General features: G+C 43.3%; 1 protein-coding gene across 4 annotated transcripts in view; it reads right to left on the bottom strand.

Moving 5' to 3' along the window:
• Positions 1-22,539, bottom strand: part of arl13b (ADP-ribosylation factor-like 13b) — a 59,092-nt gene extending 36,553 nt beyond the window's left edge. For 2 of the 4 annotated variants that reach the window (XR_013547894.1, XR_013547895.1), the window contains exons 1-5: positions 22,312-22,537; positions 21,450-21,594; positions 14,780-14,882; positions 12,037-12,107; positions 3,708-3,957 (exon numbers count right to left, since the gene is read on the bottom strand). Coding sequence is in view for 2 of the 4 variants with exons in the window: in XM_078409152.1 (XP_078265278.1) it covers positions 3,708-3,957; positions 12,037-12,107; positions 14,780-14,859 (401 nt within the window). In the remaining 2 variants the exon portion in view is untranslated. Of the gene's footprint in view, positions 1-3,707; positions 3,958-12,036; positions 12,108-14,779; positions 14,883-21,449; positions 21,595-22,311 lie in introns of all 4 variants that reach the window. The other 2 variants (XM_078409152.1, XM_078409153.1) reach the window with 2 other exon arrangements.
• Between the last annotated feature and the right edge of the window lie 1,326 nt (positions 22,540-23,865).

Here is a 23,865-nt window from a genome sequence, read left to right as displayed (position 1 = left end):
CCCCTGCCAAAGACACCTGATGTCCTGCTGCTCCATCTGCGACTTCATCCTGTCCCTGTCCCTGTACCTCTTTTTTGCGTCCTTCACCACCCTTCGCAGTCCGTAGGACTCCACCTTGTAGTCGTCCATATTGCCGGATGCCAGGCCAGAGTTGTAAGCAGCGGTGCGAGCATTCAAGGCAACGCGAATAGACCTGTCCACCCAGGGTTTTTGATTAGGAAAGATACTAACCCTTACCGTGGGGACAATGTTATCGGCTAGTGTTGCAATGAAGTCCGTAACCGCTTCTGCAAACTCATTGACGTCTCTGGAATTTGCTTGGAACATATTCCAGTCGACATCGCTCAGTGCATCTTGCAGCATGGCCTCTGAATGGGCAGACCACCGCTTTCCGTTCCTCGTCATCGCCGTTTCCCATACTATCCGTTGTTTATACTCCGGCAGCAGGAAAATGGCAGCGGGGTCAGATTTTCCAAAAGGAGGGAGAGGAACGGCCTTGTAGCCTTTCCTGAATGGAGTGCAGCAGTGGTCCAAAGTTATTTCCCCACTGGTGACACACGTGATGTGTTGGCAGAAGTTAGGCATGACCTTTTTGAGATTTGCCCTATTAAAATCTCCAGCCACCACCACAGCCGCATCAGGGTTCTTGTTTTGGTGTCGACTCAACACATCGTGTAGGGCCGATAGTGCCACGTCGGTGTCCGCATGCGGTGGAATATAGACGGCTGTGATGATCACCAAGCTAAACTCCCGGGGAAGGTAAAATGGACGGCATGATAGTCAAATGTTCCAGGTCCGGCGAGCAGGAACGAGAAAGTGTCTTAATATTCCTAGGGTTGCACCAGTTATTGTTGGTCATGAAGCAAACTCCTCCACCCTTGGATTTCCCGGATTCTTCCGTTCTGTCCGCACGGAAAACAGTGAACGACTCGGTTGGGCAGATCACCTGATCCGGCACCAGCGGGGTCAGCCATGTCTCGGTCAGACAGAAGATGTTGCAGTCTCTTATGTCCCGCTGGAATCTGATCCTCGCCCTGAGGTCATCCAGCTTGTTCTCCGGGGACTGGACGTTCGCCAGAAGGATGCTGGGCAGAGGTGGACGGAAGGCTTGGGCTCTCAGCCTATTCCGAATCCCCCCCGCCTTCCTCGATGTTTTCTCCGACTTTTTCTCGGAGCCGCGCTCCCATTGATGTTGCCGCGGCGCGCTCTTTTGATCTCCGTCGGCCACGCTGGATCGGTGAGTACAATGTCTAATAAATCTTCGGTTACGCTAAGGTTTAGTTTTACGAGAGTTTTCCGGTCGTACTAGTGCTAGTGTGTTAGTACTTAAAAATAAGTTAAAAAAGAATATACAAGTTTAAAAAACGCACAATCTCCACGGACCTACCACGACGGCGACTGGACTCGGCCGCGCCATCTTAGGCCGCTAATAATTTCCGATAATAATTTCAATGAGAAACTATTGACTTGACAGTTACCTTAAGCCACATCTGTTAATAGAATGCTGAGACTATGGTTCAAACACTGTAACTCCAAGGAATAAGTAAATATACAGAAAGATAAAAGTAAAGCTAGGCTCTACCATCCAGGGTGCAAAAACAAAATTTATGAGTGAATTTAACCAACAACATTACTAATCGTGTTTCAATGGTCAAATTGAGACTGGTGATTCTTGAATTACAAATCACAAACTGTTATTAAGGAAGCCTGAAAATATCATGGGCAACCCAACTAACCCCATGTCTATTTGTCAAGTAAATAGTCAATGCAAATTGGATTTGCAAAAGATTTATGCGAATTGGATTTGCGCAAGAGGTCACCAGATACTTGGAGCAATGAGTTTGTTTTGAGTTCATACTTCAGATAGCTCTGAAATCTGTAATAGTGAACTGATCTTTTGCTTTACTATGCAAGAGCAATCTCACACACCAAACATTACAAAGATAACCATCTTTAAAATAAAATGAGAAATTACATTTCTTGGGGGATTTCTTTTACTACAATTTTCATTGCGACCAAATAATGAAAATAACTGCACAACATCCAAGATTTTTCAAATAGAGTCGTCAGACCTATCAATTACAAACTGAAAACAAATGTCAGGCTGAGCATTATAGGAGTTGGATAATTCAGCAATTGTAGTGGCGCTTTCTTCTTCAACTAGAAAACAAAGGCCTTGTGATTTGCTGGAAGTGGAAGCTGATGATGGGCAAACTTAGTGAAGAGTGCAACCATTTTCCCATCTCATCTAAAAATGTGCTGAAAGAATTGATTGAAACAGAAGAGGGGAATTAAGTAAAAGTGAACAGAAACAGATATAGTGGATGGAAAGAAAGGGTTAAGGGGAAAAATGCCCAAGAAGGGAGACAAAAGGCAATATTTTCTTTTAATTTAACAATTAATTATGTGCCAGATAGAATGAGATTGAACAGTTTAAATTATTCCTTATTCTATATCAGAGATGTTTGAAGCTCATCACATTAATCATTAAAAAGGTAACTAGAATGTTAATTTTAGTTAAATAGTTTATTGTAGTCAATTTAACAGGCAAATTCAGCAAGTTGTTAAAAATAATAAGGGGCTAATTAAGAAAAGCTGAGAGATAGAGTCACAAGGAACTGCAAATGCTAGAATCGAGCAAAACGCAAGTGTTTGAGGACTCAGCAGGCGACATTTTGGGTGGGGACCCTTCTTCAGAACTCCTTTTCTGAAGAAGTTGTCTTGACCCAAAACGCTGCCTGTCCATTTCTTCCACAGATACTGCCTGGCCCACTGAGTTTCTCCAGCACTGTGCTGTCGAAAAAAAGCTGTCGTTAGCAGCACATGAACCTACAAATTCTAGAAATGTGGATTTCATAATGCATTATTTATTTCCCGCATTGAAGTAGCTATATGTGAACAAGACACCATGATTTTCTATGGTGATTTTCCAAACCAATGAAGAGAACGATAAGAGAACGATTTTCCAAACCAAAGAGAACGATAAGAAAAAACAAGCATTTAAAAACAAGCCATTCTAGCTGAAGAGAACACCTGCTCCCAATGTTTCTCGTTTCTACAAGAGTCCTGACCTTGTATGGACTTACCAAAGTGCTTCACTTCACACTTGCCAGAGTTATATTCAAGTATGTGTCATTCTTTCCTCCCTGCCAAAATATTCCTGTACTCGGTGATATATTTGGTAAAATTCTGGAATGAGTAGATATTTCACCATAACAATAATCAAGAAATTAATTAGGAAAAATACAAGTTTTACTTTAAAAGATGGGCATCAACATAATAACAGAAAGTAGATGAAGAACTGCAGATGCTGCTTTATATCAAAGATAGACAAAGTGCTGGCGTCACTCAGCAGGTCAGGCAGCAATTCTGGAGAAAAAGGATAGGTGACGTTTCGGGTCGGGACCCGTCTTCAGACTAGTCATTTTTTCTCCAGAGATGCTGCCTAAGTTACGCCAGTACTTTTTGTCTAGCTTTAATAATGGAAAGGTTCACTTTTCCTGTGGAGAAAATCTACTTTAGCTCGAATTTTAAAATCTGACATTAAATTCAATACATTAATCATAATACTCCAAGACTAAGATCTTACAAATGAACAGAAAATCTTGGATTTTCTTGAATCCTGGAGTTCACAAAAGCAAAATATATTAGCCAGATGTTTAAGCTGCTGGAGAATCAGCTTCCGACTAACCAGGCAAGATACTTACACTAGGATGGGTTTGCCAGCAATCCTAGGATCATCTACTACTTCAGCCACAACCCTTTTAACTTCTGCCATTCTCCGAATGTCACTAGAATCCACAACGAAAATAATTCCAAAGGCATCTGCATAATAGCTCTTCCAAATCTTTCTGATATTTTTCCCACCTCCCACGTCAAAGATGGTGATGTCATATTTGCCCTTCATTACATCAGCTCTTGAAAAACCAACTGTAGGTTCTGTATCTGTTGTTGATTCTGCAAAAAAAAAAAGAAAATACAATCAAAATACTAGATGCCCAAAATTTAAAAACAAAACAGAAAAAGCTTGAAATATTTAAGGACCGGCAGTGCCTGCAGGGATGGAAACAAAGTTAATGTTTCTGGTTCACTCCCACATCCCAAAGGAAAGTAGGTTGGTAAATTATCTGGCTACTATATATTGCTCCGTGTGTGGTGAATGATAGAATCCAGGGGGGAGGGGGGGGGGAGGAAGAGTTGATGAGAATGTGGAGGAAATAAAGTGAGATTCATGTAGGATTCATGTAAATGAGTGGTTAATAGCATGGAATTGATAGGTTGAAGGTCTGTATTTCTCTGTACTACCAGACACGTTAGGGTTATCCCAACTCTAAAGTCCATTCACCATTAAATTTCAATTAAATTAGCAGCTTATTGCTAATTTTCTGTTTGATTAGCACTCCTATTAAAAAACCTTGGTATGTTTAGGCTATATTAAAAGCACTGTACAAAATAACTAGAAAATGCTGTTCATGTAACTAGTTTTAAGAAAAAATAGGATGAGAAAAGGGAGCAAAGAACAAAATTGAAGGTGTACAAGATTGAAAGGCAGGAGGAATTAAGTTATGATGGAATGATAATTGGACAAGCAGAGTCCACATGAGTTATAAATAACAAAAGCAAATGTCTCAAAAACAAAAGGGATAGAATATTTCTGATCTGAATAATTGTACTCAAATGACCAGTCTAAATGGATATGAAGTAAGCAGTCATTAGACACAAAAAGCTGGAGCAACTAGTTCTCCAAACTTCCATCAAGGCATGTTAGAGGGGGGGGGGGGGGGGGGCGAAAGACGAGACCCTGAAGTGCAAAATTAAAAGGTCTGGTTTAGAGACTTTTTATAGACGGGAATGTTGTGCCCCATCTTCCCCGTGCAGGGATAACCATAGCATCTGGTCCCCTAAACTGTGTTTAAGAAGTACAATAAAGCTAAAAGTAAGGAAAGAATGATTTATAAATTCATTATTGCCACCTACTGTAAAAACTAGCAAGATAAAGTTGCAGAACTTGAAATTGAGTCCGATATCGTAAGACAATCTAGCCAGTTGCACTTACTCTTAATGTCCACCTAATACAAAATCAAAAATCAGTGGCTCCTATAATGTGAATCCATTTTGCAGCCAACACCCAGTATGGCTTACACCTGCAGCCATCAAGAAATTCTGTTTTCTGAATTTGTGACGGGAGCTACCTATCATTAATTCCGTTGGAAACCTACTTAGATGACAAGATTTCCTGTAAAATTAGTCCTTCCATAAACTAGGGTACTGTCCAATTTACCCCTATCCCAAAGTGGACATTGGACTTTGTCTATGGAACTGGGTGCAATACAATGCTGAGAACTATAATCTGCACTTTGTATCTTCCCCTTTGTTCTAGCTATTGTATTGCAGTGCGAATTGATAGTATTGATGTGTAGCGGACACGGAGCTGTCCGTCCAAGAACGAGACAGCAGACCAAGTTTATCCGACACCACTATAATTCACTGCACACCGACTTACTCTCTCTCCACTCACTCTTATCTGCCACCCGCGCGCCAAAACCCATACTCCCCCGGGGCACCTCGTGACCTCTGACGAGCCGAAGGTTATGTACCTCGTGTGCCTCACCACCAGGGGCCGCTACATGACCCCCCCCCCCCCCCCAGAACCAGAGGCGGAAAAACGGACGGGCGCAAAAGCGTCCCCGCGCAATAGGGGCCTGCCCTGTAAGGACAAATTAGGTTGGACCCGAGATGGCAGACGCCCCCGACGACGAGGCTGGGCCTCCCGTACTGGTTCGCTCAGGTCCAAATGGGCCCGTTTCAAGCGAGCCACCGGTACTGTCCCTAGCCGACCCCCCATGTCCAATACAAAAGTCGTGGGCCCATGTCGCAGCACCTGAAAAGGACCTTCATACGATCGCTACAAGGGCGACCTGTATGCATCGGGCCGAAGGAAAACATACGAGCTGTCGGCGAGAGCCGGAGGCACATATGATGGAGTGACCCCATGCCGAGACGTTGGGACACGGGACAGGGCATCGATCCTCTCCCGCAGACAGACCTACATGGAGGATGGTGACTCCTGGGGACCGCCCATGGTTGGAATAAATTCCCCGGGCACGGTGAGCGGAAAGCCGTAAACCAATTCTGCCGATGAAGATTGCGAGTCTTCATTAGGGGCGGTGCGGAAACCCAACAGGACCCACGGCAACTCGTCCATCCAGCTGGGACCAGAGAGGCGTGCCTTCAAAGTGTCCTTAAGACGGCGGTGGAAACGTTCCACCAACCCATTGGACTGGGGCGAGCCATTGCGGACCACAGTTTTGACGTGAATTGGGCACCCCGGTCGGACAAGATGTCCAGCGGTACCCCACGGTACCCCGAGGAGGATATTTCATATGAATACGTGGCTTGAAAAATGGTGCAAGGGGGAGGGATTCAAATTTTTAGGACATTGGAACCAGTTCTGGGGGAGGTGGGACCAGTACAAACAGGACGGTCTGCACCTGAGCTGGAATGGAACCAATGTCCTAGGGGGAGTGTTTGCTAGTGCTGTCGGGGAGGATTTAAACTAATGTGGCAGGGGGATGGGAGCTGGAGCAGAGAGACAGAGGGGTGTAAAATGAGGATAGAAGCAACAGGTAGCAAAGTGAAAAGTAAAAGTGGCAGGCAGACAAATCCAGGGCAAAAATCAAAAAGGGCCACTTTTCAACATAATCGTACAAGGGGTAAGAGAGTTGTAAAAACAAGCCTGAAGGCTTTGTGTCTCAATGCAAGGAGTATACGTAATAAGGTGGATGAATTAAATGTGGAGATAGTTATTAATGATTATGATATAGTTGGGATTACGGAGACATGGCTCCAGGGTGACCAAGGCTGGGAGCTCAACATCCAGGGATATTCTATATTCAGGCGGGATAGACAGAAAGGAAAAGGAGGTGGGGTAGCGTTACTGGTTAGAGAGGAGATTCAAGCAGTGGAAAGGAAGGACATTAGCTTGGAGGAAGTAGAATCGATATGGGTAGAGCTACGAAACACTAAGGGGCAGAAAACGGTAGTGGGAGTTGTGTACAGGCCACCTAACAGCAGTAGGGAGGTTGGGGATAGCATCAAGCAGGAAATTAGAAATGCATGCACTAAAGGCGCAGCAGTTATAATGGGTGACTTCAATCTACATATAGATTGGGTGAACCAAACTGGCAGGGGTGCTGAGGAAGAGGTTTCTTGGAATGTTTGAGAGATGGTTTTCTAAACCAACATGTCGAGGAACCAACGAGAGAACAGGCCATTCTAGACTGGGTATTGAGTAATGAGGAAGGGTTAGTTAGCAGTCTTGTTGTGCGAGGCCCCTTGGGCAAGAGTGATCATAATATGGTAGAGTTCTTCATTAGGATGGAGAGTGACAAAGTCGATACAGAAACAAGTGTTCTGAACTTAAAGAAAGGTAACTTTGAGGGTATGAGGCGTGAATTGTCCAAGATAGACTGGCGATTGATGCTGAAAGGGTTGACGGTGGACATGCAATGGAAGGCATTTAAAGGTCGCATGGATGAACTACAACAAGTGTTCATCCCAGTTTGGCAAAAGAACAAACCAGGAAAGGTAGTGCATCCGTGGCTAACAAGGGAAATCAAGGATAGTATTAAAACAAAAGATGAAGCATACAGATTAGCCAGAAAAAGTAGCATACCAGAGGACTGGGAGAAATTCAGATTCCAGCAGAGGAGGACAAAGGGCTTAATTAGGAAAGGGAAAATAGATTATGAGGGAAAACTGGCAAGGAACATAAAAACCGACTGCAAACGCTTTTATAGATATGTCAAGAGAAAAAGATTAGTTAAGGCAAATGTAGGTCCCTTGCAGTCGAAACAGATGAATTGGTCATAGGGAACAAGGAGATGGCAGACCAATTGAACAAATACTTTGGTTCTGTCTTCACTAAGGAAGACATAAACCGTCTGCCGGAAATAGCGGAGGACCGGGGGTCCAATGAGATGGAGGAACTGAGGGAAATCCAGGTTAGTCGGGAAGTGGTGTTAGGTAAATTAAATGGATTAAAGGCAGATAAATCCCCAGGGCAAGATAGGCTGCATCCCAGAGTGCTTAAGGAAGTCGCCTCAGAAATAGTGGATGCATTAGTGATAATTTTTCAAAACTCTTTAGATTCTGGAGTAGTTCCTGAGGACTGGAGGGTAGCTAATGTAACCCCACTTTTTAAAAAGGGAGGGAGAGAGAAAACGGGGAATTATAGACCAGTTAGCCTAACATCGGTAGTGGGGAAAATGCTAGAGTCAGTTATTAATGGATTATTATTATTAAAGATGTGATAGCATTACATTTGGAAAGTGGTGAAATCATCGGACAAAGTCAGCATGGATTTACCAAAGGCAAATCATGTCTGACGAATCTTATAGAATTTTTCGAGGATGTAACTAGTAGAGTGGATAAGGGAGAACCAGTCGATGTGTTATATCTGGACTTTCAGAAGGCCTTCGACAAGGTCCCACATAGGAGATTGGTGTACAAACTTAAAGCACACGGTATTGAGGGTTCAGTGTTGAGGTGGATAGAAAATTGGTTGGCGGACAGGAAGCAAAGAGTAGGAATAAACGGGTCCTTTTCGGAATGGCAGGCAGTGACTAGTGGGGTACCACAAGGCTCAGTGCTGGGACCCCAGTTATTTACAGTGTATATTAATGATTTGGACGAGGGAATTGAATGCAACATCTCTAAGTTTGCGGATGACACGAAGCTGGGTGGCAGTGTTAGCTGCGAGGAGGATGCTAGGAGGCTGCAGAGTGACTTGGATAGATTAGGCGAGTGGGCAAATGCATGGCAGATGCAATATAATGTGGATAAATGTGAGGTTATCCACTTTGGCGGCAAGAACAGGAAAGCAGAGTATTACCTGAATGGTGACCGATTAAGAGAAGGGGAGATGCAACGTGACCTGGGTGTCACGGTGCACCAGTCATTGAAAGCAAGCATGCAGGTGCAGCAGGCAGTGAAGAAAGCGAATGGTATGTTGGCATTCATAGCAAGAGGATTTGAGTTTAGGAGCAGGGACGTTCTGCTGCAGTTGTACAGGGCCTTGGTGAGACCGCACCTGGAGTATTGTGTGCAGTTTTGGTCTCCTAACCTGAGGAAAGACGTTCTTGCCTTAGAGGGAGTAGAGAAGGTTCACCAGATTGATCCCTGGGATGGCGGGACTTACATATGAGGAAAGACTGGATAGACTGGGCTTGTACTCGCTGGAATTTAGAAGACTGAGGGGGGATCTTATAGAAACATATAAAATTCTTAAGGGGTTGGAGAGGCTAGATGTGGGAAGATTGTTCCCGATGTTGGGGGAGTCCAGAACCAGGGGTCACAGCTTAAGGATAAGGGGGAAGTCTTTTGGGACCGAGATGAGAAAACATTTCTTCACACAGAGAGTGGTGAGTCTGTGGAATTCTCTGCCACAGAAGGTAGTTGAGGCCAGTTCATTGGCTATATTTAAGAGGGAGTTAGATGTGGCCCTTTTTGCTAAAGGGATCAGGAGGTATGGAGAGAAGGCAGGTACAGGCTACTGAGCTGAATGATCAGCCATGATCATATTGAATGGCAGTGCAGGCTCGAAGGGCCGAATGGCCTACTCCTGCACCTATTTTCTATGTTTCTATGAAACGGGCAATCCAATAGGCCACCAGGGCACGTGCACAGGACAAGGCCGAGGTGTCAATGAGCGGGATGGCCTCTGGCCACCGCGTGAAGCGGTCCACCACCGTAAGTAGATGTGAGATGCCGCGGGACGGAGGCAGCGGCCCCACGATATCCACGTGAATATGATCAAAACGAGGCACTGCAAAGTATTGCGCCCGGATGTGCCGCTGAACCTTCGATGTTTGACATGCAATGCACGTCCCGACCCAATGACCGACCTGCTTCCGCGACCCATGCCACACGAATTTTGCAGCAACCAACGTCACCATCGCCTGAATAGATGAGTGGGCCAAACCATGAATGGCATCGAAAACCCGAAGGTGCCAGGCCACCGGAAAAGGCCGCGGTTGCCCTGTGGAGGTGCCACACAGGACGGTGATACCGGCGGGACCCAAAGGAACGTCCTCGAGCACCAGACCCGTGATGGCAGTTTGGTATGCCTTCATCTCCTCGTCCGCCAGCTGTGCTGCTGCCAAAGCAGAATAAACAATTCCCGGGGCCATGTCGAGAGCGGCTACCACCACCGGGCGGGACAAGGCGTCCGCGACCAGGTTACTTTTCCCGGTGATGTGGCGGATGTCCGTGGTAAACTCCGAGATTGCCGTGAGTTGGCGCTGCTGCCGAGCGGACCAGGGATCCGCAACCTTAGCGAAAGTGAGGGGCTTATTGTTGGTAAAGGCGATGAAGTCTCGGCCCTCCAGGAAATACCGAAAATGCGTAACCGCGAGCAGCCCCTGGTCGAATGTGCTGTACTTACACTCTGCCGGACTAAGCTGACAGTTGAAAAAGGTAAGAGGCCGCCAGTGACCGTCAAAAGACTGCTCCCACACGCCACCGACCGCAGAGTCCGAGGCATCCACGGTTAGTGCAGTAGGGGCGTCGACACGTGGATGCACTAACATCGTCGCCCGAGCCAATGCTTCTTTCGCCCCTTCAAATGCCGCCACGGTGACGTCGGTCCTCTGCACGTCCCGCCGCTTACCCGACAACAGCTGGAATAGGGGCCGCAGTATCCTTGCCGCCGCCGGCACTAATCGGTGGTAAAATTGAACCATGTCCCCAAACTCCTGCAGGCCCGGCACTGTGGACGGCCATGGAAACCGGCGAATGGCCTCCACCCTGTCTGGTAAGGGCACCGCACCGTGCTGCGTCACACGGTGGCCCAGGAAATCGACAGATCAGAAGGCTGCATGTTCAAATCACGTCGGGGTCACCAGATGTAGCGGACACGGAGCTGTCTGTTCAAGAACGAGGCAGCAGACCAAGTTTATCCGACACCATTTTAATTCACTGCACACCGATTTACTCTCTTCTCCACTCACTTATCTGCCGCCCGCGCGCCAAAACCCATACTCCCCCGGGGCACCTTGTGACCTCTGACGAGCCGAAGGTGATGTACCTCGTGTGGCTCACCACCAGGGGCCGCTACATCTGGAGGGGTACTGGCAGCTGCTTCTGCAGGGATGAATGGAAAAGAGCTAATTTTGAGAAGATAGACACAAAATGCTGGAGTAATTCAAGTTTTGGGTCAAGACCCTTCTTCAGACTGAAAGTCACAGGAAAGGAAAATGAGATATAGACAATGATGTAGAGATATATAGAACAAATGAGTGAAAGATATGCAAAAAAAGTTGCAAATAAGTAAAATGCAGGGGAGGCCAATCTCCTGTTTTTTTGTCGAATAGTCATGGTTTGTTTTGGTTCTAATACTCAGAATTTAGTTTTCATTACTTATTTGCTTCATTATATTATTACTCCAGCTGTCTTTTTCTCCCCCCCCCCCCCCCTCCCCCAAAGTGCTCATGCAAAGAAAATTCTCAACTTTCATCTTCATACCTCCCTCTGTCAATGTTCTTGATTTTTTTTTGTAACCAAAATTAAATTTTGTGGTAACAGCTGTCGTGAGCAGCACTTGAACCTACAAATTCTAGAAATGTGGATTTCATAATGCATTACTTATTTCCCGCATTGAAGTAGCTATATGTGAACAAGACGCCATGGTTTTCTATGGTGATTCAAAGCAGATCAGACTGCAGAATCCAAATGTAATGTGCTGATCACAAGATGCTAAGTGTATGTATTGTATGATCATTAAATAAAAATATCTTGACATCCCAATGATCTAATAAACTTATCATACAGGTTTCCATCTGTGCAAGTAAGACCTTTCTTAGTTGAAAGTAATGCCACCTCTATAACATAATTATGCAATTATGTGATTAAAATTAAATTCTGAGTATTAGTAGCAAAACGCGGCATTTTGGCAAAACTTTGAGTCAACTTTACTGTTTTAATATCTACAACAGAAGCAGAGATTTACAATTCACTGTACTTTCAGAGATTCCTTACCTCCCAAAATCCCTCTTAGAGTTGCTGTTTTTCCAGAATTATCCAAACCCAACAGCACGAGTGTTATTTTCCTGTGAAATGAACACATTACATTAATTGCGAACAATTATTCCATTCATTCAACAATAAGCGTGAACCAAATGTTAAAGTGCAGAGCTCGGAAAATGGTGAAATTATAAATTGTTTACCAATAAAATCATTTTTCAGAATCACATTCCCACCACTGCAGTAATTCTGTTGCATGGTTCCAAAAGAGCACAAAATATGTGCCCTTTGGCACATTACAAGGAGCAAACCACATGGCAAACCAAAGGGACAAAACTTTAACTGAGTATTCAATATTTGTTAAGGGTCTGTGAATAAATGAAGAATTGATTTTAGGCATCATCAGAAACATATGTAGAAATCAGCCAGAAACAATAAAAGAACATTCCTTGCAACAATAAGATAAATACAGATCAGGACCCACAAAAGAAGCAGAGGCGACTTTATGGGTTTGGCTGGAAGGAAAGTGTAGGATAAGGGACTGTAAAAGATTATTTTTTGTGGATGTGATGATTTAGTTTAGAGATAAAGTGTAGAAACAAGCCCCACCGAGTCTGCTCCGAACAACGATTACCCGTCCAACTGCGGATTTATCAACATTCTGTCAATTCCAACACCCGCCACATGTTGAACGAAATAAATAAAATTCAAGAAACTATTAAACTACCAATCCTCAAAAAGTCAAAAGGCAAATGGAACTGGCAAGATTAATTATTCTGCATAAGTAATTTGCCAGTGATCCCACCTAACTGATATTTATCATGACATATTTCACTTAGAGACATGATAATCAGAAATTCCCCAAATTATATTTTTGCTTTGTAAAATAGCATTACAGGGAAAGTATTTACTATGTAGAAGCCCAGTTATTATTAATATATTTGGTGAACTGTTGGGATAGAACTTCAGCAATGGATCACAAATCCTGAATATCAACTGAGCCAACAAAAAAATATTGGGCTGAAGTTTATATTTAATTATAAACAAATATTAGAGGCAGTGGCAAATTGGACTGAAATTCCCCAACACTGCAAGGAAGAACAAAATCAACCAAAACAAGTCTAAATGGGAAATCCCCAATAAACTGAACCCAAATTCCTATCCTGGAAATAAAATATAAAATTTGGTTTCTTTACTTTGTTTATGTTGTTTTTTTCTATTTTTAATTAACTTCTTTGAATTATTAAAATAATTCAAATAAGCTTCAAAGAACTTTGACAACCAGACAAATGTAAACTTTCTTACTGACTTGACAGTAGGGAAAACCGATGAGAGTTTTGCTTTCTGAAAGGCTGTTAGAAACATGCCACGGCTCAGCTGTACACTGGACGAGGCCGAATTGGCAATAATGTATTGCTATACATTTCAGGGGCAAGGCAACACAAGACAAGCTTAAATCTGTACCAGTTGGAGGGAAGGAAGGAAAGGAGGAAGATAAATTGTGGCATTCGATCCACAAAAAATGTTTCTCACTGCACTGACAAATTTAATGCAAAAAAAACCCATTGATTTTAAGAGTTACAAAAATAACAAAGAGACAATAGAACACACATTATTTATTATCACCATTCACAATACTTTTTTAACATATCTTGGCTACCAGATGCTAATATCCTTAGATAAGAGATAAATAAATACTTATCTTCATTGATATCCACTTGCCTTTAGCAGACATTTAAGCAATGTTAATAGACTAAGCTTAAGCAAATGTACATGGATATTACATAAATTAAAGCATTAAAAATATTGAAGTACACAAATGGATTATTAAACATTTAACATTAGAAATGGTTGAATTCTTTTGATTTGACTGTACAATTTATGTTTCTGTCTTACATATAGATAGGGATCATTGTTATACAAAGTTTTGAAAACCAGTCCTTGCCTTTGAAGGAAGTTAGTTTTGAAACATCCTTTCCTTTATTACATTTAAATTGTCATACACAAGGGAAATTTTCAAACCCAGTTGAAATTCATATATTTTCTTTTCATCCAGTCAAACCCCTGTCCCCTGTCTCCATCAATGGTGTGGATGTGCAGTTTACCAGCGAGTATAAATACCTTGGTGTGTACCTGGACAGTAAACTGGACTAGTCCAGGAATGTTGAGGCCCTGTACAAGAAGGGTCAGACCCGGCTGTACTTTTTGAGAAGGCTCTGCTCCTTCAAAGTCTGCAGATGTTCTACCAATCGGTAGTCAGTGCCATCTTCTTCGCTGTCGTGTACTGGAGCAACAGGGCGAAGGCTGCGGACGCCAATAGGATTAACAAACTGGGGGTGGAGCTGGATTAATGGGAGGTGGTCTTGGAGAGGTGCAATCTCCTCAAACTGCGGAGCATCCTGGACAATACAGCTCACCCCCTCCATAACACATTGGTCAACCTGAGGAGTTCCTTCAGCAACAGTTCCTTCCACCAAGATGCAGGACAGAATGCCACAGGAGATCCTTCTTCCCTATGGCTATCAAACGCCTCCCCCTTCTGTCGTGGGGTAGACTGAGACTGACTCGACTCCCCTCCCCCCACCCTGCACATCCCCAATCCTTTCCACTCATCGCTTTAATTTCATGTTTCATGTATTTTGTGTTTCTATGACTGTTGGCAGATCAATTTCCCTCCTGGGATAAATAAAGCTCTATCATATCGTATCGTATAATGGAAAAATTCATTGCTAACAGGAATCATATGTTTAAATCATACCTGACAGGTTCTCGTTGACGTTTGATCCAACTGCAGCAATTCATCATGAGTGTAAACATGTCCGGCCTATAGCTACACATCCGCCATACAAAGAGATAATTCTCTGCAACAAAATGAAGTTTATATCAACCAGCGTTCACTAGAAAATACTTGCAAAGTTAGAAATAACAAACTTATTGTTATTCCATGCAAACGATAAAGGATTAATGGCATGAAGTACAAAGTCCACTGAGAGCAGATAGGAGGAATGTACAGGGGGGGGACAAGTCTTTGATTATGTTGGCAGCTTTTCCGATACATCGTGAAGTGTAAATGGTGGAGAGTTTGGTCTGTATGGACTAGACTGCGTAGTCATAAAATGGAGATGGGATCAAAACCCAGCGTGTTGGAAAATGTTATGAACAATATTGCATCTACAAGCCTAAACTGTGCAAACCTCCACAGCCTAGTGCTTCAGACAAAGAAAATTTTATTAATGGAAATTGATTAAAAGAAGTTAACAATCATTTTGATAAGGGAGTATTTTTGAATTCTATTTGTGAAAATTAGAATTAAAGAAATTATGACAATAGACAATAGACAATAGGTGCAGGAGTAGACCATTCGGCCCTTCGAGCCAGCACCGCCATTCAATGTGATCATGGCTGATCATTCTCAATCAGTACCCCGTTCCTGCTTTCTCCCCATACCCCCTGACTCCGCTATCCTTAAGAGCTCTATCTAGCTCTCTCTTGAATGTATTCAGAGAATTGGCCTCCACTGCCCTCTGAGGCAGAGAATTCCACAGATTCACAACTCTCTGACTAAAAAAGTTTTTCCTCATCTCTGTTCTAAATGGCCTACCCCTTATTCTTAAACTGTGGCCCCTGGTTCTGGACTCCCCCAACATTGGGAACATGTTTCCTGCCTCTAACATGTCCAACCCCTTAATAATCTTATACGTTTCGATAAGATCCCCTCTCATCCTTCTAAATTAGAAGGTTAAATCATTCTTGTCATTAGTGTTTTGAAATATAGTGTGATTACACAAGATCTTACTCCAGACTTAGAAATAGTATTACAAAGAAAACTATCCGCACATTACGTGGCCGGTAGTGCTCCGCAGTCATCGGTGCTGGGACGTTCATTTGTGATCATAAACAAAAATGTAGATGGATTGGTTAGTCAGTTTGCAAATGGCACAAAGTTTGGAGTTGCAAACAGTGAAGACTTGAGCTCTACGTATAGTTATATTTAACTTTCTTCCCCATGTCTGAAATGGATTTAAATAGTCAAAGCAAAAAGTTTACTGTATACTGGAAATTTGAAATCAAAACAGAAAATGCTGGGAACACTCAGCGGACTATTTTTGTGGCTGTTCACTAATACTTGGTTTTAATGGTACTTTTTAGATTTTGGTCTTATTGTGTTGGTAACTGTTTAAAGATCTATCAATTGAATGTAAAGCAAACATTAACCCTATATGAATTCAATTAGAAAATTATATTGTATATCTCAAATGTTTATGTGATTTGTGAATGCAGTAAAGACTAATTTCCATTACCTGAATGGCCATACTGCAGGTACTAGTTGTACATTAAAGTGCTCTGTCTGGATATTAATATTTTGCATTTATAGTGTTAGTATCTCTTTGTAACATGCTTTTCATGCTCTGTATTAATTTCATATTTTCTTCACATAATCCTCTACCAATCATCTTCCTATTGCCAGCAATTTTGGTTACTAGCGGAGGTGGGGTAGCTCTTGTTGGTGAGGGATGAAATTCTGTCCCTTGCGAGGGGTGACAGAGGGACTGACGAGGTAGAGTCAACTGTGGATAGATGTGAGGAATTGTAATGGTAAGAAGACACTAATTGGAGTTATCTACAGACCCCCAAATAGTAGCCCGGATGTAGGGTGCAAGTTGCAACAGGAGTTAAAACTGGCATGTAACAAAGGTAATGCCACTGTGGTGAGGAGGGATTTCCATATGCAGGTAGACTGGGGAAATCATGTTGGTTCTGGACCCCAAGAAAGAGAGTTTGTAGAGTGCCTCCAAGATGGATTCTTAGAGCAGCTTATACTGGAGCCGACCAGAGAAAAGGCAATTCTGGATTTAGTGTTGTCCAATGAACCAGTTTCAATAAGAGAACTCGAGGTAAAGGAACTGCTTTTGAGGTAGTGATCATAATATGATTAGTTTTAATCTGCAATTTGAAAGGGAGAAGGTTAAATCGGAAGTGGAAGTGTTGCAGTTGAACAAAGGGGACTATGAAGGCATGGGAGAGGAGCTGGCCAAGGTAGATTGGCAAGGGATACTAGCAGGAATGACGGTGGAACAGCAATGGCAGGAATTTTGGGGCATAACCCGGAAGATGCAGGATCATTTCATTCCAAAACGGAAGAAAGATTCTAAGGGGAGTAGGAGGCAACCGTGGCTGACAAGGGAAGTTCGGGATGGAATAAAACTAAAAGAATAGATGTATAACACAGCAAAGAGTAGCCGGAAGCCAGAGGATTGGAAAACTTTCAAAGGACAACAGAAGGCAACAAAACAGGCAATACGGGCTGAAAAGATGGAATACGAGAGGAAGCTGGCCAAGAATATAAAGAAGGACAGTAAAAGCTTCTTTAGATATGTTAAGAGAAAAAGATTAGCAAAGACAAATGTAGGTCCTTTGAAGGCAGAGATGGGAGGTAACAAGGAAATGGCAGAAGAGTTGAACAGGTACTTCGGATCTGTCTTCACTAAGGAAGACACAAACAATTTCCCAGGAGTACTAGAGGACAGAGGATCTAAGGGGATAGAGGAACTGAAAGAAATTTGCATTAGGCGAGAAATAGTATTGGGTAGACTGATGGGACTGAAGGTTGATAAATCCCCAGGGCCTGGTAGTCTGCATCCCAGGGTACTCAGAGAGGTGGCTCTAGAAATAGTGGACGCATTGGTGATCATTTTCCAATGTTCAATAGATTCAGGATCAGTTCCTGTGGATGCAGTATAATGTAGATAAATGTGAAGTTATCCACTTTGGCAGCAAAATCAAGGAAGCAGATTATTATCTCAATGGTGTCAGGTTAGGTCAGGGGGAAGTGCAGCGAGACCTGGATGTCTGTACACCAGTCACTGAAAGTTGGCGTGCAGATACAGCAGGCAGTGAAGAAAGCTAATGGCATGTTGGCCTTAATAACTAGAGGATTTCAGTATAGGAGTAAAGACAATAGACAATAGACAATAGGTGCAGGAGTAGGCCATTCAGCCCTTCGAGCCAGCACCGCCATTCAATGCGATCATGGCTGATCACTCTCAATCAGTACCCCGTTCCTGCCTTCTCCCCATACCCCCTCACTCCGCTATCCTTAAGAGCTCTATCCAGCTCTCTCTTGAAAGCATCCAACGAACTGGCCTCCAAGAGGTTCTTCTGCAGTTGTATAGGGCCCTGGTGAGACCACATCTGGAGTAATGTGTACAGTTTTGCTCTCCTAATTTGAGGAAGGACATCCTTGTAATTGAGGCAGTGCAGCGTAGGTTCACGAGATTGATCCCTGGGATGGCAGGACTGTCATATGAGGAAAGATTGAGAAGACTAGGCTTGTATTCACTGGTGTTTAGAAGGATGAGAGGGGATCTTATAGAGACATATAAAATTATAAAAGGACTGGACGAGCTAGATGCAGGAAACGTGTTCCCAATGTTTGGGGGAGTCCAGAACCAGGGGCCACAGTCTTAGAATAAAGGGGAGAAGGAACTTTTGCACCCAGGGAGTTGTGAATTTGTGGAATTCTCTGCCACAGAGGGCAGTGGAGGCCAAATCACTGGATGAATTTAAGAGAGAGTTAGATAGAGCTCTGGGGGCTAGTGGAATCAAGGGATATGGGGAGAAGTTGGGCACAGGTTACTGATTGTGGGTGATCAGCCATGATCACAATGAATGGTGGTGCTGGCTCGAAGGGCCGTATGGTCTCCTCCTGCACCTATTTTCTATGTTTCTATATACATTCAGTGCCTACTTACTGGAAGTACAGAACAAGTCCAAAGACGTACAGGTATGTAGGTTAATTGGCTGGGTAAATGTAAAAATTGTCCCTAGTGGGTGTAGGATGGTGTTAATGTGCGGGGATCACTGGGCGGCACGGACTTGGAGGGTCGAAGGGGCCTGTTTCCGGCTGTATATATATGATATGATATGATATGAAGTCAAATGGTTTACATGGGGAAAATATATAGTTAATGATCTGCCAAAAACCTGGAAAGTTATGGAGAAAGTGTCCTCAATAGGAAAGATTGTTGACAAGCAAAACAAGTTGAAGGTTTTAATGTGGAAGTAAGCTATTTGTGAATTTGTGCAGACCGTGTAAGGGCCATCACATTCTCTATCAAGAGTGTTTTGTTGTCATGTCCTGAAACGGAACAACAAAATTCCTACTTGTAGCAGCGCAACACGTATGTAAACCTAGTACTCTGCAAACATCATAATAAACAAAAAAAGTTCAATTTCTAAAAACAAACATTAATAGAGCAAACTCAAAAACAACACCCAGTCTGTGTGGTTCAGATCTCAGTTGGAGGAGGTAGTGGTGTTTAATCGCATGATGGCACTACCGGAACACAGCATTTTACACACAGACACACCATCACACCTAATCGTGCATTCCTAGAAGATTGCAAAAATCCAGTATGCCAACAAATACTCTCTTGAACTTCCACGAGCATATTGACTGGTTGCATCATGGCGTGGTTCAATAACTTGGACGTAGGAACGAAGAAAATTGAAAAAAGTGGTGAATGCTGCCCAGTCCATCATAGTTACTGACCTCTCCACCATCAAAGGGATCTATAAGTCACTGCCTCAAAAAGGAAGTCAGCATCATCAGAGAGCCAAACCACCCTTGCCAAGCTCTTACTTCAACCCTGATATCGGGAAGAAGGTAAAGGAGCCTGAAAACTGTAACGTCCAGGTTCAGGAGCAACTTCCTCCCTTCAAGCATCAGGCTATTAAACACAACCTCCAAATAGGCTCCAAACTATACAGACTTGGGCCATTATTTTTGACTTTGCACTATTATTGTTTATTTATTTGTTTGTGTATGTGTGTGTGTGTGTGTGTGTGTGTGTGTGTGTGTGTGTGTGTGTGTGTGTGTGTGTGTGTGTGTGTGTGTGTGTGTGTGTGTGTGTGTGTGTGGGTATGTGTGTGCATGGAAATACTGAACAGAGCTTTTATTGTTATTTATTATAATAGTGTTATTAAAACCCATAATAAACAAAAAAGTCCAATTATATATAGGATTTTATTTGTTCATTATGGGTTTTAATAACACTATTATAATAAATAACAATAAAAGCTCAGTGTTCAGTATATATTGGATATATATATTGGATTTTTTACATTAGCATAAATAAGCTAAATAATTTGTTGTTTATAATAAACAAAAAAGTTCTATATACATGTATGCTGGACTTTTTTCTTTATTATGGGGTTGTAATAATACTATTATAATAAATAACAAAGCAGCTCAGCGTTCAGTATTTCCATGCACACGCACACACAGACAAATAAACAAGTAATGCCCCAAGTTTGTATAGTTTGGAGTCTATTTGGAGGTTGAAGTGTTTAATGACCTCAATAGCACAAAAAAATGTATATAAACATAGCACAAAAAGTAAGGAAATTTGTGTTTGGTAGATTATTTCTTTGTTGTAACAATGCTTCTTGGCAATAAATCTTATACTGTTGGAAAGCCTGTTTATTTCCCTTTTAAATGGTGCCACATTTGTAAGGAACATGCATTTGTGGGATGAGCAGCAGAGCTGAGTATATGGGTTGCGCCCATGAAAAATTTGCCAAATCTTCTCTGCCAATGCCAAACAGCTTATTCTGCTGTTGCTATTGACTCTTGTTTTGAGCTTCTGGTACCCCCAGGTGCTGACAAGAATGGGATGCCATCCCACAACAGTGTGTGACCAGGCTGGTGACCAGCATGAGGAGGAGGTGCCAGGCTGTTATGGCTGTGTATGGTTCTTCCACACGCTACTGTGGCTCCTGTTTATTAAATGAATAAATTGTTAAATTGCCAATATGTCTTGTTTCTTCAGACTTCAATCATCCAATCCACCAAACAACACCGAACAAGAGTCAATGGCAGAATAAGCTGTTTGGCATTGGCAGAGATTTGGCAGATTTTTCATGGGCGCAACCCACATACTCAGCTCTGCTGCTCATCCCACAAATGCATGTTCCTTACAAATGTGGCACCATTTAAAAGGGAAATAAACAGGCTTTCCAACGGTATAAGATTTATTGCCAAGAAGCATTGTTACAACAAAGAAATAATCTACCAAACACAACTTTCCTTACTTTTTGTGCTGTTTATAAAGAATAAGGATATATATATATCGTTATTCTTTATATATACATTTTATATATATATATATATATATAAAATTATATATTTTTATATGTATAATATAATATATATATATAATTTTATATATATTGTATGTTCATACATACTTGGTTAATAAATGCTTTGTATCTTGTATCTATATTTTGTTTTAAAGCGGAACACTGAACTTTTTTTTGTTATTTACTATGGGTTTTGCACAAGTTGTTATGTTTACATATCTGTTGTGTCGATGCAAGTAAGAATGTCATTGTCCCATTTCGGGGCACATGACCATAAAAGCTCTTGCCTCTCTCTCCCTGTCCGGTGAGATGCTCACCGCCAGCCGACGACCGCAGAGCCCCGGCGTCAGTCACCCTGGAGTCTTGGTGAGATGAAAATAATCACAATGGCCGCATCAACCAACGGTCCGCCGGCCGTCACCAAGCTGGAAGCTGCGGCCGGGGGGGATAAAACAAAAGCACGTTAGCAGCTGGCCACGGGGTCGGGACGCTGTTGCCCAGCACCCCTGCACCGTTACAAAACAACCGCAGTACACAGGAGCCGGCCCTTCGGCCCGCAGTGTCTGACTATGCCCAAGATAAACTTATTTCGACCCGCACACCACCCAGATCCAGGTGCCCATCAGCCCCAGTAAAGGCCAGCACCGCCGCTGCTCGACTCGCTGAAGGACGAAATCAAAACGTCGCCCAAAAACAATAGCGAAACAAATGAAAAAAACAGTGACAGAAATAAGTGTGTGACAGAAGAGGTGAATTCCGCCCCAAATAACAAAAAAATAAGAGTAATAACCCGAAAAAAAGTGAGGCAGAGGGGGTGTTTTCCGTGAGAAAAAGACTGACATCCCGCCCACAAGCGGACGAGATGTCCGCGGGTCAATCCCTCCTCGTCCCTCCGAGTAAAAGCCTCGGATTATTCGTGTCTTTAACCGGCCACCGTCGTCGAAGAAAGACACCGGCCATCGCGGCGTCGGCCCGGGGCTCGGCTCGGCCATCAAACGGCGGAGAAAATATGAGGCGGGAGAGGTTGAAAGACACTCGAGGCCCAGGCTCCGGCCTGCTTCCCTTACGGAGTAAGAGGCCTATAGATTATCTCTCTCCCCCCCCCCAAGTTAAACCGCCCGGTTGCCGGCGGCGGCGCCACCCACTAACCTCCTGTCACGACGATCGCCACCGCTCTGTCGTTGGCAGCCGCTCGTTATTTAAAAGTCCCCGGTAACCAGGGCGCCGGTTGCCATGGAGAGGGAGGGGGTGGGGCGGGTTACTTGGTGCCCGGTTGCCCGGTGGCTTTGTGACGTCACCCCGCCCTCCCCTCCCCTCCCCCTCCAGCGGCTCTCGCTACGTCCCGGGTCAACGTTCCGCTCCCGGGCAGCAAAAGCGCCGCTGCTGTCAACCCAGAAACTCCCCCCTTCATTTGGTCTTTGCATTGTGCTGCTGACAAGTCGAATGAAAGGAGCTGACAATTTTAGACGGTCCCACGTTTTTAAATGATGCTCGGAAAGCAAGTTGCAAATCTAGGCAAGTTAATGGAGTAACGAAGATAGACTGACAGACTGAAGAAGTCAGTTCATACCTCTTGCTTCCCTCTCCCCTGACTTTCAATCTGAAGAAGTCTCGACCCGAAACGTCACCCATTATTTCTCTCCAAAGATGCTGCCTTTTCCCGCTGAGTTACTCCAGCATTTTGTGTCTATCTTCGGTGTAAAGCAGCTTCAGCACAGTTAATTCCTACACTTGTGGAGTAACGAGATTCATTGTGATGGTGACAAGTCAAATAAATTAAATTTACAGTTTTAGCCAATCCCATGTTTAAATGTTAAGCACGATGCAAATCCAGGCATTGGTGCATTTCCAATTTACGGAGTAACGAGATTTCCTAATCTGTAACGAATCTGTATCTGTATGAAGAGTCTCGACCCGAAACGTCACCCATTCCTTCTCTCCAGCGATGCTGCCTGTGCAGCTGAGTTACTCCAGCATTTTGTGTCTACCAAAGAGATTGAACATACGGGTTTAGGCAGCCTTATGTTTAAACTGATGCATGTAAAGCGGGTTGCAAATCCGAGCGCTTTATGCATTGCAAGTTTATAGGGTAATGAGATTTCCTAATTCGTTATGATGGTGACAAGTTTTAAAAAATGAGCTAAAGATAGACACAAAATGTTGCAGAAACTCAACGGGTCAGGCAGTGTCTCTGGGGAGAAAGAATGGGTGATGTTTCGGGTCGAGACTTCTTCAGATTGAAAGTCAGCGGAGAGGTAAGCGAGAGGTATGAAAAGACTTCTTCAGTCTGTCAGTCTATCTTCGTTACTCCATAAACTGGAGACGCTGCCTAAACCGCTGAAATACTCCAGCACTGTGTTTCTATCTGGTATAAACCAGCATCTGCAGTTCCTTCTCATTACATTACATTACAAGAAATTGAACTTACAGTGTTAAGCTACACCACGCTCAAACTGATGATGCACGTAAATCTGGATGCAAATCCAGGCAGTTATGCATTGCGGGTTTATGGAATAACGGGATTTCTTAAAGCCTAGTAGGTCAAGACCATCATATTTAACATCCCTCAAATGTGATGGGTTGCTATGCTTCTGCCTTCCGCTCTTTTGCACATGCCACAGGAGACTCTAGATATGGACCACACAGATTTCATCTGTTTAGTTTATGAACGCCTTTCCTATTAATCCGCAAGTAGATATTTGA

This window comes from Rhinoraja longicauda, chromosome 12 (genome assembly GCF_053455715.1).
Source record: "Rhinoraja longicauda isolate Sanriku21f chromosome 12, sRhiLon1.1, whole genome shotgun sequence".
Taxonomy (NCBI): Eukaryota; Metazoa; Chordata; class Chondrichthyes; order Rajiformes; family Arhynchobatidae; genus Rhinoraja; species Rhinoraja longicauda.
This window is presented reverse-complemented; position numbering and strand designations above follow the sequence as displayed.